The sequence below is a fragment of the Phyllostomus hastatus genome, unplaced genomic scaffold, assembly GCF_019186645.2.
Source record: "Phyllostomus hastatus isolate PE091 unplaced genomic scaffold, TTU_PhHast_1.1 phas_scaffold_21, whole genome shotgun sequence".
In the NCBI taxonomy this organism is placed as follows: domain Eukaryota; kingdom Metazoa; phylum Chordata; class Mammalia; order Chiroptera; family Phyllostomidae; genus Phyllostomus; species Phyllostomus hastatus.
In genome coordinates, this window is record NW_025334017.1 from 45,670,123 (window position 1) to 45,683,539 (window position 13,417).

General features: G+C 55.7%; 1 protein-coding gene across 5 annotated transcripts in view; it reads left to right on the plus strand.

Moving 5' to 3' along the window:
• The window catches only part of KHDRBS3 (KH RNA binding domain containing, signal transduction associated 3), an 85,922-nt gene that overhangs the window by 47,951 nt on the left and 24,554 nt on the right, over positions 1-13,417 (plus strand). For all 5 annotated transcript variants that reach the window (XR_006788178.1, XR_006788179.1, XR_006788180.1 and 2 more), the window contains exons 5-6: positions 871-1,010; positions 11,342-11,537. Coding sequence is in view for 2 of the 5 variants with exons in the window: in XM_045861294.1 (XP_045717250.1) it covers positions 871-1,010; positions 11,342-11,537 (336 nt within the window). In the remaining 3 variants the exon portion in view is untranslated. The remainder of the gene's footprint in view (positions 1-870; positions 1,011-11,341; positions 11,538-13,417) is intronic.

A 13,417-nucleotide genomic window follows, 5' to 3' on the forward strand; every position in this document is an offset into this window, starting at 1 on the left:
CCGAGACCCCGAATCCCCGCCCATCCCGCCGATCGGGGCGACGGGGCCCCCTGGGCCGTGTTATCCCGCCCGGCCTCCCTGTGGGTGTTTCTGGCTGCTGTCTCCACCTCGCGTTCCATCCAGGTTCGTGGTTGGTTTTTCTTTTCTTTTTTTTTTTTTCCCCATACTCCACAACAGCTTCTACTACCCACTTCACGTCAGTGTCACCTTCTGCTTTTGAAAAGTAACGAAGAGACCGGGTGTTTTTAAAATACATCCATGAAACAGGTTTCGTGGTTTCCATTCTGAGCGGTCCAGGGAACCGTCTCTTCTGAGTCTTCTGTTCAAACGCAGGCTGCGTGCACTTCCCCTGTCGTCACATCAGCACCCCTGCTCCCCCCAGCTCCACATGCGGAAGAGCACGTTTGCAGGTGTACGGCGATGCGGTCAATTCTGGGGATGCTGACTTTTGCCACTGGTGCACTAGGCACGTGGAAACGCACCGGAAATGTGCCGGGACGTGGCTCGCCCCCGTCTGTTTTCTGGTGCTCGTGCCCCACGGACACTCCGTGAGGGCTGGGTGGGTGGTAAACAGCAACGCCGATACGTGTCACGTGGCATTTTAATTTCGTTACAGTGCCTGGGGGAAAGAGTTACGGCTCATTGTAGAACATTTTAGTTTGGGGGGAAAGACCATGTTTTTTTTGTGTTTTCCTTTTTACAATGTATTGATATGTTTTCATTTTGACGAACTCACATCTTGCTTTACGAATTCACCTGTTTTCCTACCCGCCCCCCCCCCGCCCATTCTCTATTACAAAATTGCTTTCTGTTCCAAATGCTTCGGCGTTTCTCACGGGGCGGACGCGCCTGCTTCTGTCTCCCGCGCAGGACTACAACGACGAAATCCGGCAAGCCCAGCTCCAGGAACTGACGTATCTGAACGGGGGCTCGGAGAACGCCGACGCCCCGGCCGCCCGGGGGAAGTCCGCCCTGCGCACCAGGGGGGTGCCGACCCCCACGATGAGCAGGTGGGCACCATGCGGCGACCAGCCTTGGCTGTGGCTAGAACAAGGTGGCGTGCCGACAGTGTTAACCTGTCCTTTGCTGGGAGGCCGCTCCACCAGGGGGCCAGGGCTTCCTTGCATCCCATCTTCGTCCTTCCTGACCCTAATCCGCCCCCCTCTCTCCCAGTGCCCATCCCGGCTGAAGGGCCTTCTTCAGTTAGGTCAGGTGTGCTCTCTCCCGGCCAACGACCTTCCGTGGCTCCCCTCGCCGCTGCAAGAGAGCCCGCACTCCCTGGCGCGCCCTCCCGTCGCCTGGCACTGCCCTCCCCGTCTGTCTTTGCCCCTCACCCCGTCTGCACTCGGGACACTCTGGGCCAGAGCCTCTCTGTTCCTCGAGTGGCCAAGTTGTTTCCTTCCTCGTCCTCTGCACCCAGTCCCTTCTTGGAACACCGGCTCTCCGGGTGTCCGGCTGCTCCTCCTGGCACTGCACTCCCCACACACAGGCGCTCCACCGACCCAACGGCTGTCGCCTGGGCCAGAACCGGTCACGGCACCCCGCCAGCCCCCGCTGCTCATGGCCTTTATCGCGTGGAATTTGCCTTTCTCATTTCCTCACTTCTCATTGGTGATCCCTCGGCAAAAACCCGTGAGCACAGCACAACAGCAAATCCTCGAGGCTCTTTCTGATCAAGCGTTGCCCATTTGCGGTGTTTTGAGTTAACGTACTTCTCGCCCGTCACGTGGCTGAATTAGCTTGGCGGGAATGGCCACCGGGGTGTCCCCACTCTGGAATCTCACGGCGGAACCGGGTATTCCTGGGTCGTCATGCACGCCCCCCCCCCCACAGCCGTCACTGCGGGGTGGCTTTGTGGTGAAAGACGTGAACTGTCTACACTTACACCCTGCAGGGGCAGTGACAGGTGTTTCAGCGAGACCTTTTATTTCGGTTTGGAATGCAAGAACCAGACGGGGACTTGCTCCACTGAGGAGACGGGGAGGTTTCTCGGCTTCGCACGGTCTGTCCCGCACCTCCAGGCCGCACCGCCGTGACGCCACCCCTCTGGCCCCCTGCGGCAGAGCCCTGCAGAGAGGGGACCAGGGGCGCAGCAGGGACGTGGGCTGCGGACCTCCCCACGGGGCGCACGTCTGCTGGGTTTCACGCTTTCCTCGGCGGGTCCTTTCCCCCGAGATCGGCCTGCCGCTCTCTGGTCTGGGCTGGACAGTCTGGGGTCTTCCGGGAGGATGCCCCCTCCGCCCCTCACGTCAAACGGCCGGCTCGCTCCGTGTCCCTCGTCCCCTGGCCTTGGCTCAGGGCCCTCTGGCCCCTCCTCCCGAGCAGCCGGCAGTCTCGTCTCCACGAGTTTGGTGGCAGGACGGGGGCGGGGGGAGTGGGGGAGAGCGAGCGAAGCCGACGGGGTCCCCCCCTCTGAGCAGTGGATGCGAGCCCACCGGGGCCGGGGGCCAAGTGTGGGGTCCGTTTTCACTCAGGCGGCGGGCTGAGCGGTGCGCCACCCAGGCCCCTTTACCAGCTTTCATAAACTGGGGGGGGGGGGCGTGTTCGGTTCCTGTTCTTTAAAATATTTTCTCTGCCCCTTTCCCTCTTCTCTTTCTTGGCTGTCAGGCCCACACGTTAGAAGTGACTGTGCACCCCACACGGGGTGCCAGGGAACGGGGGAAGGGGCACGCTCATGGGGCTGCCGTGGGACGGTGTGAAACTTCACGGGGCCGTGACAATAGTCGGCGTCTCTGAGACACTGCGAGAGCTGTCACGACGTGTGTGGGGGGGTCGTGCGCAATGTCAGCGTGGGGTTGTTCCCTACTGATGACAATGACGTCACCTCTGTGGGCGCTGCCCCTCCGAGTCTGCGGCGGGGACATAACCAGCTGCAGGTGCTTTGCCTGTCGGTTGCGTCTGCAACTCTGGGTCTCGTGAGAGACTGTCACCCTCGCTGCCTCATCCACGTGGATTGGCACGTGGTCCCGATTCGCTTGGAGACCGGTTGGGAAGGGTGGCGGAGATGCAGAGATCATTCCAGTGACCGGAAACGATGGGTTTCCCCTTGCTGTGAACCGAGTACGAGAAACGGTGTCGTAAATGCCCCACACAGCTGTGTTTGCAGGTCCTTGTTTTGTTAACAAAAGGGCGACACATGGCTGATGCTAATGTATTTCTTCTGCGAGACAGAATGTCACGTCAGCGCTTTGCTGGGGTGTGACTTAAATTGTTTGGCTCGCGCCTGGACCGACTTCTCAGGACCACCCACCACCTGACGCATTGGAACAGCCCCCCCTGCCCCCCCCTTCCTGCCGATTCTGCGTGGATGGCATGTGCCTGTCACACACCCGGGGGTGGGCCTGTGGCACATGTGCCCCGAGTCCCAGGCAGGGTCCCCGAGGGCTTTCCTGCAGACACGGTTCCCTGCTTTCCCAGCCAGCAGGCGCCCCGAATTTCTCCGGCTGAACGTCCCCTTCCGTTCTCAGAGCCCAGTTACTCTGTGCCCAGGGGCTCGGCTGGGTGGTAGGGAACACGTTCAGCGTTGAGAAGGAGACAAAAGGTCTCCTTGAGACAAAAGGAGAAAAACAGGTTGTTTCTTTTAAAATCACCTTAATAGGCTTTAGGGGGACAGTGACTGAGGCCAATAACATCGCACGTGGTGTGAGCGCTTCTGGCAAGAACTGGTCACTTAAATGCCGGCCAGGCAGGACAGAGGAGCGGCTAGACGCCGCTGGTCTCTGCTCGGCCAGGCGCATGCACATCAAGTGCAGCACGAGGCTGGACAGCCGCCTGAGCCCCCCACCGTGGGCATCCGTGCCGATGCCAGTGTGCCTGCTGCCATTTTCCTAGGTCGCGTGCGACAGGACCCGCTGGCGCTGCGGGTGGAAGGAAGCACCGAGCTTACTCCTGCCCAGAGGGAACCTCCCCACCATGCCCCAGCTTCTTAGAAGCTTTGGTGTGTCCGTTTCCTCTTTGGAAACCCACCAGGCGGTGTTTCTGGAGCTCTGTCTGTAGTGGGGACCGCGTTTACAGAGATGCAGAAGCCCTTGTCCTGACGTCAGGGCGTCTGACGAGAAGGTCGGAGAGGCAGGTGATTACGAGCAGACGGTAGAAACGGGGAGGAGGGGCACGGAAACCGGTGACGCGGCCGCGGGAGCCAGGGTGCGGATAACCCGGAGCGGGGAGGGTGGGTGTGCGCGCACTCGGGGCACAGGTGAGGAGGGAGGACAGGACGGTGCCCGAGGGCAGTCGTCGGAGGCAGGGGGGCAGAGGCTTCAAAGCAGGAACGGTGGGGACCGTCCGTGACTTGAGATTGGGGGGTGACGCTGTGGGAGGACCAGAGGTTTGGGAGTCACCCTGGCTCATATGCGCTCTGTGGCCTCGGGGGTCTCCCCGCTCCAAGCCGGAGAACCTCTTCTAGTAAATGGAAATAGAAAATCGGGTACACGCTAGTCCAAGTCCTACTTAGTTTTTATTTACTGATTTTAGGGACAGACAGACAGGCAGACATCAGTGTGTCGTTCCACTTATTCAATGTATTCGCTGGTTGCTTCGTCAAGAGCCCCCACCGAGGGTCGAACCTGCGAACCTTGGTGTGTCAGGATGTCGCTCTAACCAGCTGAGCTGCCTGGCCAGGATCTCCTAATGCTTTAGATGTCCTGTTCAAGTTCAAACTGGCCTGATCGCTTTTCGGATTACTCAGAATGGCCCCACACCCAAAGGTGAACTTTTAGCACTGATCCAGGGACCACGGCTCACTGTAGGGCCAATGACACGTGTCTCTGAAACTCCTTGGTTGCCAGTTTCGTTGTCACGGGGGACGAAGACTGGTGCTGTGGAGTCCCAGAGGCAGGCAGTGAGAAATGATGCAGATACTGCTTGCTACTTGTGTGTCTGCATAAAGAAGGAAAGGAAAAACGTGAAACAACTAGAACCGGAAGACAATGACGGGCTTCAAAGGAACAGACGAGCTCTTGACTTTTGGGGACACAGCCCTGGACGGAGAGGGGAGAGCGGTCCGTTTCTCGAGCTTTCTAAGAGGTTGCACTTTCTCCCACGCCGCCTTGCGTTGTCCTGCGTGACTGCTCAGCGTTGCGGGCCTCGTCGGAGGACAGGCAGACTGCCTTGCGTCTCTTCTATACCCTGCACAGTAGGGACAGTTGCTCAGGCGTTTCCTTAAAGAACTTACATGGAAGATTGGACGGCTCACGGAATGAAGAAATGAGATAACCAGCAGGTTTCGTGACGGCTCTAGGACCTCTGCCTGTAAACCGCCAGCAGGGCCCTGGACAGCTTGCTGAGGAGAGAACCTCCGTCTCCCCCAAAGACCCCCAGCACCCCCGACCTACGCAGCGGGACCGTGCCCAGAGACGAGGTCCCAGGTGAGGAGGGCACACACGAACGTGTGGGCAGCCCGCCCGAGAGCCCCCCTGAACTCCCAGGGTGCTGGGGCGGGAGGTGCCGGAGCCCCCGTCCAGAGGTCTCCGTCTTCACCAGCTCTGACAGTTCCTCCTGCGCCTTTGAGGGATGACCGTAACTCCAGGCTGCGCCCGCCTTCTCCCTCCGTCTAGGCCTCTTTCGCCGGGCAGCGTCTGGCAGGAAGGAAGTCTCGGAATGATTAAGCTTGAACTCGCAGAAAAACACTGGCCGAGAGGAAGAAAAGCTGTCGAGGGCGTGAGGGATTCTGTCAGGAAAATGAACGACCCCTCAGGTGGTTACTGCGTGGGGCGTGGGCCTCAGGTTGGTCCCCGGAAGGTCTTTCTCACTGTGACACCGGTGACGTCAGGCTAAGAGGCTGATACTGCGTCCTGCAGGTCCCCCTCGGTCAGCGGTCAGCGGTGGGCCTCCCCTTCCTGGGGCCTGGGGTCAGCTTCAGTCCCACGGTCTCCGGTTGGTAACGCCGGTGCTACCTGGGGCATCCTGGGCTGCTGCCCCCCCATTAGGGCTGCTGCCCCCCCCATTAGGGCTGCCTGTGCAGCTTCTTGTGCATCTCCCAGCATTTAGGGACAGAGGCCAAACAAGGCAGTCAGTGTCTGCTGTCTCTCTACCAGACTGTGTCACGGTCGCTAAACGCATAAGACGTGTACGAGTGTGCGGTCGCTGCACGTCGGGAGTGGGGGCCTGAGGGAGCCTCCCCATCGCTCCCCCCTCCTCCAGCAAGCGGGAGAAGGGAGGTGTCGGTCTGAGCCCACCTGGACATCCACCTGAGGATTCCTGGTTGCCGGCGCCTGTTCTGGGTGAGGTGTGTCACACACACACTGTGCGGGAACCTCACAGCCGTGCCGCGGGAGCTGGCTGTTACGAGCCCCACTCACAGACGGGGAGACTGAGGCTAAGTGGCAGGTGACAGAATTAGGTTTGAGTGTGTGGCAACCCAAAGCATGTGCGTTTGTTTTCATCACATCTTAAACCTGGTATTAGCTTACAGACTAAATAATGAGCTTCTGGTTCATCATCACATACTGTGTTCAGTCATTCACAGTCCTGTTTGCTCAAAAATAGCTGTTCACTTCAAAAGTCTTTTGGGGCCTTTTCTTGTAAAGATTTTATCTGTCTATTTTTAGAGGGGGGCAAAGGGGGACGAAAGGAAGACAAACATCCACGTGCAAGAGGAACGTTGATCAGCTGCCTCTCGCACGCCCTCACCGGGACCGGGCCCACAACCCGGGCGTGTGCCCCGACTGGGGATCGACTGGGCAACCTTCTGGTTCACAGGCCGGCGCTCAGTCCATGGAGCCACACCATCCCGGGCTCCAGGCCGTTTTTATATTCGAGCCCCAAAGCCCGAAACCACCGGCACTCCGCTGAAAAACAGAAACAGAAGGAACCGTCAGGATCCCATCCATTTCTCTGCTTATGAAACTCTCGGCTGGGTTGCGTGGTCTGTGTGCTCTCCCATGTCCTACTTCGGAGCTGCCCTGTGCCTGCGTCTCTCAGTTCGAGGAAACCCTTCCAGTGAAAAACGGTTCCCATCGATACCGTCGTAAACCCCATCTCGTGGGCGCTGCTGCGTCTGTTCTCAGTCCATTCTCAGCCCCGCTGTCCAGCCTGACCCTGAACCTCGCGCTCTGACGGGTCTTCACATCCGCACGCCACTCTGCACTGTGCCCTCCGCTGGCCGAAGTGTGCTCTGAGGCCGTGCCGACCGGGTCGCTGGACCCTTCCCCGCAGGTGTACACGTACAACGAAGCTTCCACGTCTGTCTTCCATAGAAGAGGACCTGGAGCTGTGTGCATCAGATGGCCCGTCCGTAGCTCCGCAGCAGACGCCTCCCTGTGACTCCATACCCCCAGGGCCCGTGGTCTGACCGTGTCAGTGACGATGGGGACAGACTGGGGACGTCTTAGACATATACGTTTATGTCTTTCAGTCTGATGAAAGACATGAATTCGTACGTTCAAAGGCGTGTGGAATGTTTTGTGGCCCACACGGCACCGTGGATGGCAAAGATAGGGTGTCGGATAAGGAAGCGGGAGCCTCCGTCCGAATATACACAGATCAGCAGAAGTGTCTCTGGTGGGCTAGATGCCCGGTAGGTGGAAACTACTTACTTCCTCTCACCAGAGATACGACGATGAATAAAACACTCCAGAAATTACGGTGTCTTTCAGTACATACAGTTCAGAGCGATGCTGTTTGCATGCATTGTTGATGTGCGTCGGGGAGAAAAGGTGTCAAACGCTTTGCAGGTCCCATGTCCTTTCTGCTTCGCAATAACTGTGACGTGGGTCCACACCCCATGGCATTGCATGCCCGAGGAAATTGGCCTGGAGAGGTCGGACTCTCGGCTGGTCTGAGTGTTAGGTGGAAGGCGGAAGTTCGCCGGTGGGAGCAGCCAGGAATCGAACTCAGATCTGAATCCAGTGGCCTTGGTCCCACCACTGCCGTCTCCTGTGCTCAAGTTCACGGCCAGGAATGAAAAGAAAGGCTTTAACTTACAATACTCGTGAAGGGGATACAGCAAGTTATCTGAAGGTGAAAGTCTTACTAGATTTCACATCTTTCTGATCTTGGCAGTTTGAGAAGCACCAGTCAGGCTTTTTCTAAGATGTCCCTCCTCTGGGCTTTCTCTAATATTTTTCTCATGATTAGCCTGGGCTTCTGGGTTTGGGGAACTCCGTATGTCATTTTCATCATGTGATGTCAAGGGCACATACTGTCCACTTGGTTTAGCCACTGTTGATGTTGCCGTGGTAACCTGGGGTGAGTAGTTGTCAGGTATCTCGGCTGTCCTGTCACTCTCCCCTCCCCCCCAGGGTGGAATGTCCACATAAACTATTTGGAAGGTTTTCCCCTCTCCCCCACTTGCTGATTCAACCCTTTATTTATATCAGGATGGAGTCACGGACATCTATTTTGTACATTGCATTCAAGTCCAATACTACTTTATTTTTCTTGCTCGAATTGTCTCAGCTTTGACCTTTGGGAATTCCTTCTGTTGGCTACTCTGCTCCTTTCCCATGCCACCATCATTTTTTAACTTTTTTTCCTTTTTGAGTACCTCCTTACTTTTTGGTACTCCAAGTTGCTCCATTATCATCGTATGTACTTCCTGCTCCGGTCCTGGCATCAGCCACTTCTCCAAGGAGCCCCAGCTCCTTTCACTGGGGAACAGCGTTTAAACCCAGATTCGGGTGCCAGTTCTGCTTGTTACCGCTGGCGTGTGCTTGCACACACCCTGGGCCCCTCCACTGGCAGGGCTGGGAAATGTGTGCACACGCACTAACACGTGTGTGCACCACAGAGCCGCGCGTGTTTCTGTGCTGTGCTGCCTGCCCGTAGGGACTAATCACGAGTTCTCGCTGACGTCTCTGATTTTAACCCTTTCTGTACTGACGATCCTGTAGCCTCTTCCCCTCGCTGATCGAAAACCTCCCCTCCAGCATGGGAAACGTGGCCCCCACTGTCCCCCAGCCCTGCCCCCTGTTGGTTCTTCGGCAGCGGGTCTGGGTGTAGTGCAGTCAGAGAGGTGAACCCGTGTGCGCAGCCACGCCCCCCAGGCACCAGCCGCGTCGGCCGGCACAGGGCTCAGGCGCTGTCCCTTCTGCCTGTAGCCTTACAGACGCCCCTCATTCCCCAGCTCCTTTGGTGAGGTGGTTTTATATATTTTCACTCTCATTATAATCGTTTGTCATATCAACATTCTGTCCCAGGACACCTCAGTCTCCTCAATGACCGTATTTTTTGGACTATAAGGCGCCCATTTCCCCCTCCAAATTTGGGAGGAATGATGTTTGTTAATGCTGCTGTTGGGTTCTGTTTACATTTACATGGGTGAAATATTATGTTATTTATGTTATGAAATGTTTTAGCACATTTTTTGCTTCAAATTCTTTTTCCCTATTTTCCTCCTCTAAAACCTAGGTGCATCTTATGGTCCGAAAAATATGGTATGTATTTTTGGTAGGCATACGTTGGAGTTCACGCTTCATGCTGTGCAGTCCTGTGGGTCTCGGCGGGCGCTCTGTGTCACGTAGCCAGCCACCAGGCACTGTCACCGGGGTGGCCCATCACCCCGAAGTGTTCCCACTGCCTCCTTGTTGGACTTGCCTCCTCCCAAGAACCTTTGCCCACTACTCACTCTCATTCTCCGCATCTGTCTTCTTTCTTCTGTATGACCTGCAGTTGGAATTACACAGTGGGTAGCCTTCTCAGACCAACTTCCTTTACTTAGAAACCTGAATTTCAGTTCATTCCTAACTTTTCATTAACTGTTGGCTCATTTCACTTTATTGCTGAATACTATTTCACTGTGTGGATGCACCCGCTTGCTTGTCCATTCACCTGCTGAAGGGCGACTTGGCTGTTTTAGCTCCTGTGATAAAACTGCTACAAAATTCACATGCAGGTTGTGTGGGGAGGTAGGTTTTCAGATCGGTTGGTTACATGCCTGGGAATGCAGTCACCGTATTGTGTGACCAGGTGGTGTTTATAGCGCTGTAGCTTCAAAAGTGGCTTTACAATTTTGCACGCATACCAACAGTGGAGAAGAGTACCCTTCTCGCCACATTCTCGCTATCGATGGGTACATTCAGTTACTTTGATTTTAGCCGTTCTAAGAGGTATGTGGTTTAATTTGCAATTCCCCGATGACAGATGATGTTGAGCACCTTTTCCTCTGGTCATTGGCTAATCCGTTTGTCGTCTTCAGTGAGCTGTCTGCTCAAGTGTTTTGCCCACTTTCGATTGGGTTCTTTGTCTTCTTCTTGCGGAGTTTTAAAAGCTCCTGTATTTTGGATGCAAGTCCTTTAACAGACACGTGTTTTGCAAATACTCTCTCCCCCTCTGGGGTGTGTCTCTTCATCTGTCGCAGCGCCCTTCTCAGACCAGAAGTCTTCGGTTTCAGTAAAGGCCACCTGACTCATTTTTATGTCACGGGCCACGCTTTTCGAAAGGTATCTAGCGCTCATCATCAGATCAAGGTCACGCTGATTTCCCTTATGTTTTCCCCACAAGTTTGATACGGCACACGGCGGTCTGAAGCCACGCTGAGTTAGTTTATGTGGGAGATGGAGCGTGTGTGTCTGGGTTGCCCCCCCGCCACCTCTCTCTCTCTCTCTCTCACACGCAGACACCCATTTGTTCCCGCTCCTTGTGTTGAAGAGACTTTCCTGTCTCCATCTTTGCTCCTTTGCCAGCGACCCCCGGGCTGCCCTTCTGTGGGTCAGGGTCTGGGCTCTGCCCTTCCTTCCACTGATCTGGGCATCTGATCCTTCCGCCAGTCCTCGTGGGCTTGACGCCTGCAGCTTTAAAGCAAGTCTCGCAGCCGGATCCTGTGAGTCCTCCCTCCCAGCGTTGTGTCCTCTGTGTTTACCTTCCCGCGCGTACTTTAGGTTTGCCCGTCTACAGCACAGCGTGCCGGGACTTGGCCTGGGATTGCGTGGAATCTAGAGCTCAAATTGGGAAGGATTGGCAACTCAACAATATTGCCTCGTGAAACCACGAGCCTGTGATACCCCTCCTTGAACTTCTTTCATCGGAGTTTTGTACTTTTCCACGTAGTCTCTGCACACATTTTCTTTGATTTGTACCCAAGCATTTCACTTCCTCTGCTGCATCAGTAACTGCGGTTGCGTGTGCAGTTTGAAGAGGCTCTCTCGATTTCCTGGGGCGGTTTTGGGGTCCCCGTAAAACCGAGAGCTGCTCTGCTGCCCCCGAGTTTGCTGTGGCCGGAAGAGCTGCCGGCGCGACGTGGCATCTTCTGGGGGACGCCCGCTTCCTCCCCCACTTCAGCTTTCGCTCTTCCGCCGAAACGTGGGCTGGGGGTGGGCCTGAGCAGCGAGTGAATAATGCCTGCGAGCAGCAGAATGTCCGAGAAGGCGGTGAGTAACCAATGCCCTCTTGTCCCTCTCGCTTGCAGGGGAAGGGGTGTGGTCGCAGCCCGGCCAGTCGGGGCAGGGGGGCCACGAGGGACGCCAGCCTCCCGGGGGGTCCTGGCCACCCGGGGGCCAGTGAGCCGGGGAAGAGGACTTCTTACGCCCAGAGCAAGAGGAGTCCCCCCAACCGGGTACCGACCTCCGCCGCCGCCCCCGACGCAGGAGACCTACGGAGACTATGTAAGTGGCGGTGTCAGGCGTCAGCTTTGATATCTGAGGGACCCAGTCCGTGTAGACCGTTGATGGTGCAACCAAGTGTCCTCTCTCGCTTGCTCTCACTGTTCAATACTGCACCTTAGTTTGTTCGGCAGTATGCATGGAGAGCCAATAAGTACTTGGTACTAGAGGTACAATGCCTGAAAAAGAAACAACCTCTCTCACTTATTAGCTGAATTTGGGTGGTGGGTTGGGGGTTCAAGACGGAGATCAAGAAGACATGTTAGCAGGATCCTACAGGATTCCAGTGTAACATTCTTTCCTATTCCACTCCAGGTCGCCTTTTACTATTCAGTCTTTTAAAAAGTAATTGCCTTCCTGTAGCAGGCTGTTTGTGCCCTGAAGTGTTTTTTTCCTCTTAGGCTTTGCTGCTGAATCTGGATTCTTGGCGGAAAATCTTTTCAGTGAGGGAAACAGAAGTTCACGGTTTTTAAGTGAATGCAAATCAGTTTTGCATTTACCGTTCAATAATTCTTTGATGTGGTTCGTAGACGTACTTAACACGAGAGGAAGAAAATGGAACCCTGAAAACTGGGTGGGGGGTAGGGGCGAGGCGTTCATTCATGAGACTGAGCCCCCCTCGGATTCCCCCTGTGCCTCCTGGTTCACGTGCAGGAGGACGCCCGTGGGGCATGGATGTCCCGTGTCAGTCACCGGTGTTAGAGAGTGTGCAGCCGTCGTCGGGCACGGGGAGCAGGGGCGGGGTCAAGTGCAAGACCCGCAGCAGGTTTTCATGTTCTGCTTTTTATTTTTTTTTCCACTGAGTTTATTTGGGCGACATCGGTTAATGAAATTATATAGGCTTCGGGCGTCCATTCCTGTAACACATGGTCTGTGGGCTGTGTTGTAGTCACCCCACGTCAGTCTCCGTCCACCACCCTTTGTCTCTGCTTCGCCCTGTTCCACCTCCCCCCACCCCTGTCCCCCTCTCGGGTCACCACACTGTTTGCTGTGTCTGTGAGTTGTTTTCTTAATCCCCCCTTGTTCGCCCAGGCCCCTACTGCCCCTCCCCTGTGACAGCTGACAGCTCTCAGTCTGTTCTCTCTGTGAGTCTGTTTCTGTTTCGTTTGTCAGTTTATTTTGTTCATTAGATCCCACTCATGTGCTCTTTGTCCTTCCCTGACTGGCTGACCTCACTGAGCGGAATACTCTCCAGGTCCATTTATGCTGTCGCAAAGCGTGAGATTTCCTTTTGTACAGCCGAGTAGTACTCCGTTGTGGAGCTGTTTCGTGGCTGTTGCGTGCACTCCTTTGTCAGCGGGCACTTGGTGATTGTACGCAGTGCTGCAGTGCACACGGGCGTGAAGGGGGAGGTGGGCGGGAATGCAGCCGTGGCAGGGGACTCGAACACCCCACTGACACCAGTGGATCCATCTTCCAGACAGAAAAATCGGCACAGAAATGGTGGCCTTAAACAACACGCTAGATTAGGTGGGTTTAATTCATACCAGAGCGTTTCACCCCAGGGCAGCAGAGTATACTTCCTTTTTGCACGTGGAGCGTTTTCTAGCACGGATCACACGTTAGGACACAAAACAGTTCGCAGTAAATTTAAGAAGACTGAAACCACACCCCACACCTTCTTGGATCATCGTGCTCTGAAACCAGAAGCCAGTCACAGGAGAAAAATGAAAAACCGCAAAGTCAAGGAGGCTGAAGAACACGTCACTAAATGAACGGGTTAACAACAAGATCGAGGAGGAAATCAAGAGAGACCTGGAAACAAACGAAAATGAGGACCCAAGATCTGTGGGACACGGGGACAGCAGCCCCAAGGGGGAAAGGCGCGGCATCACAGGCGCGCGCCTCAAGAAACAAGGAAAACCACGAATAAACAATCTAAC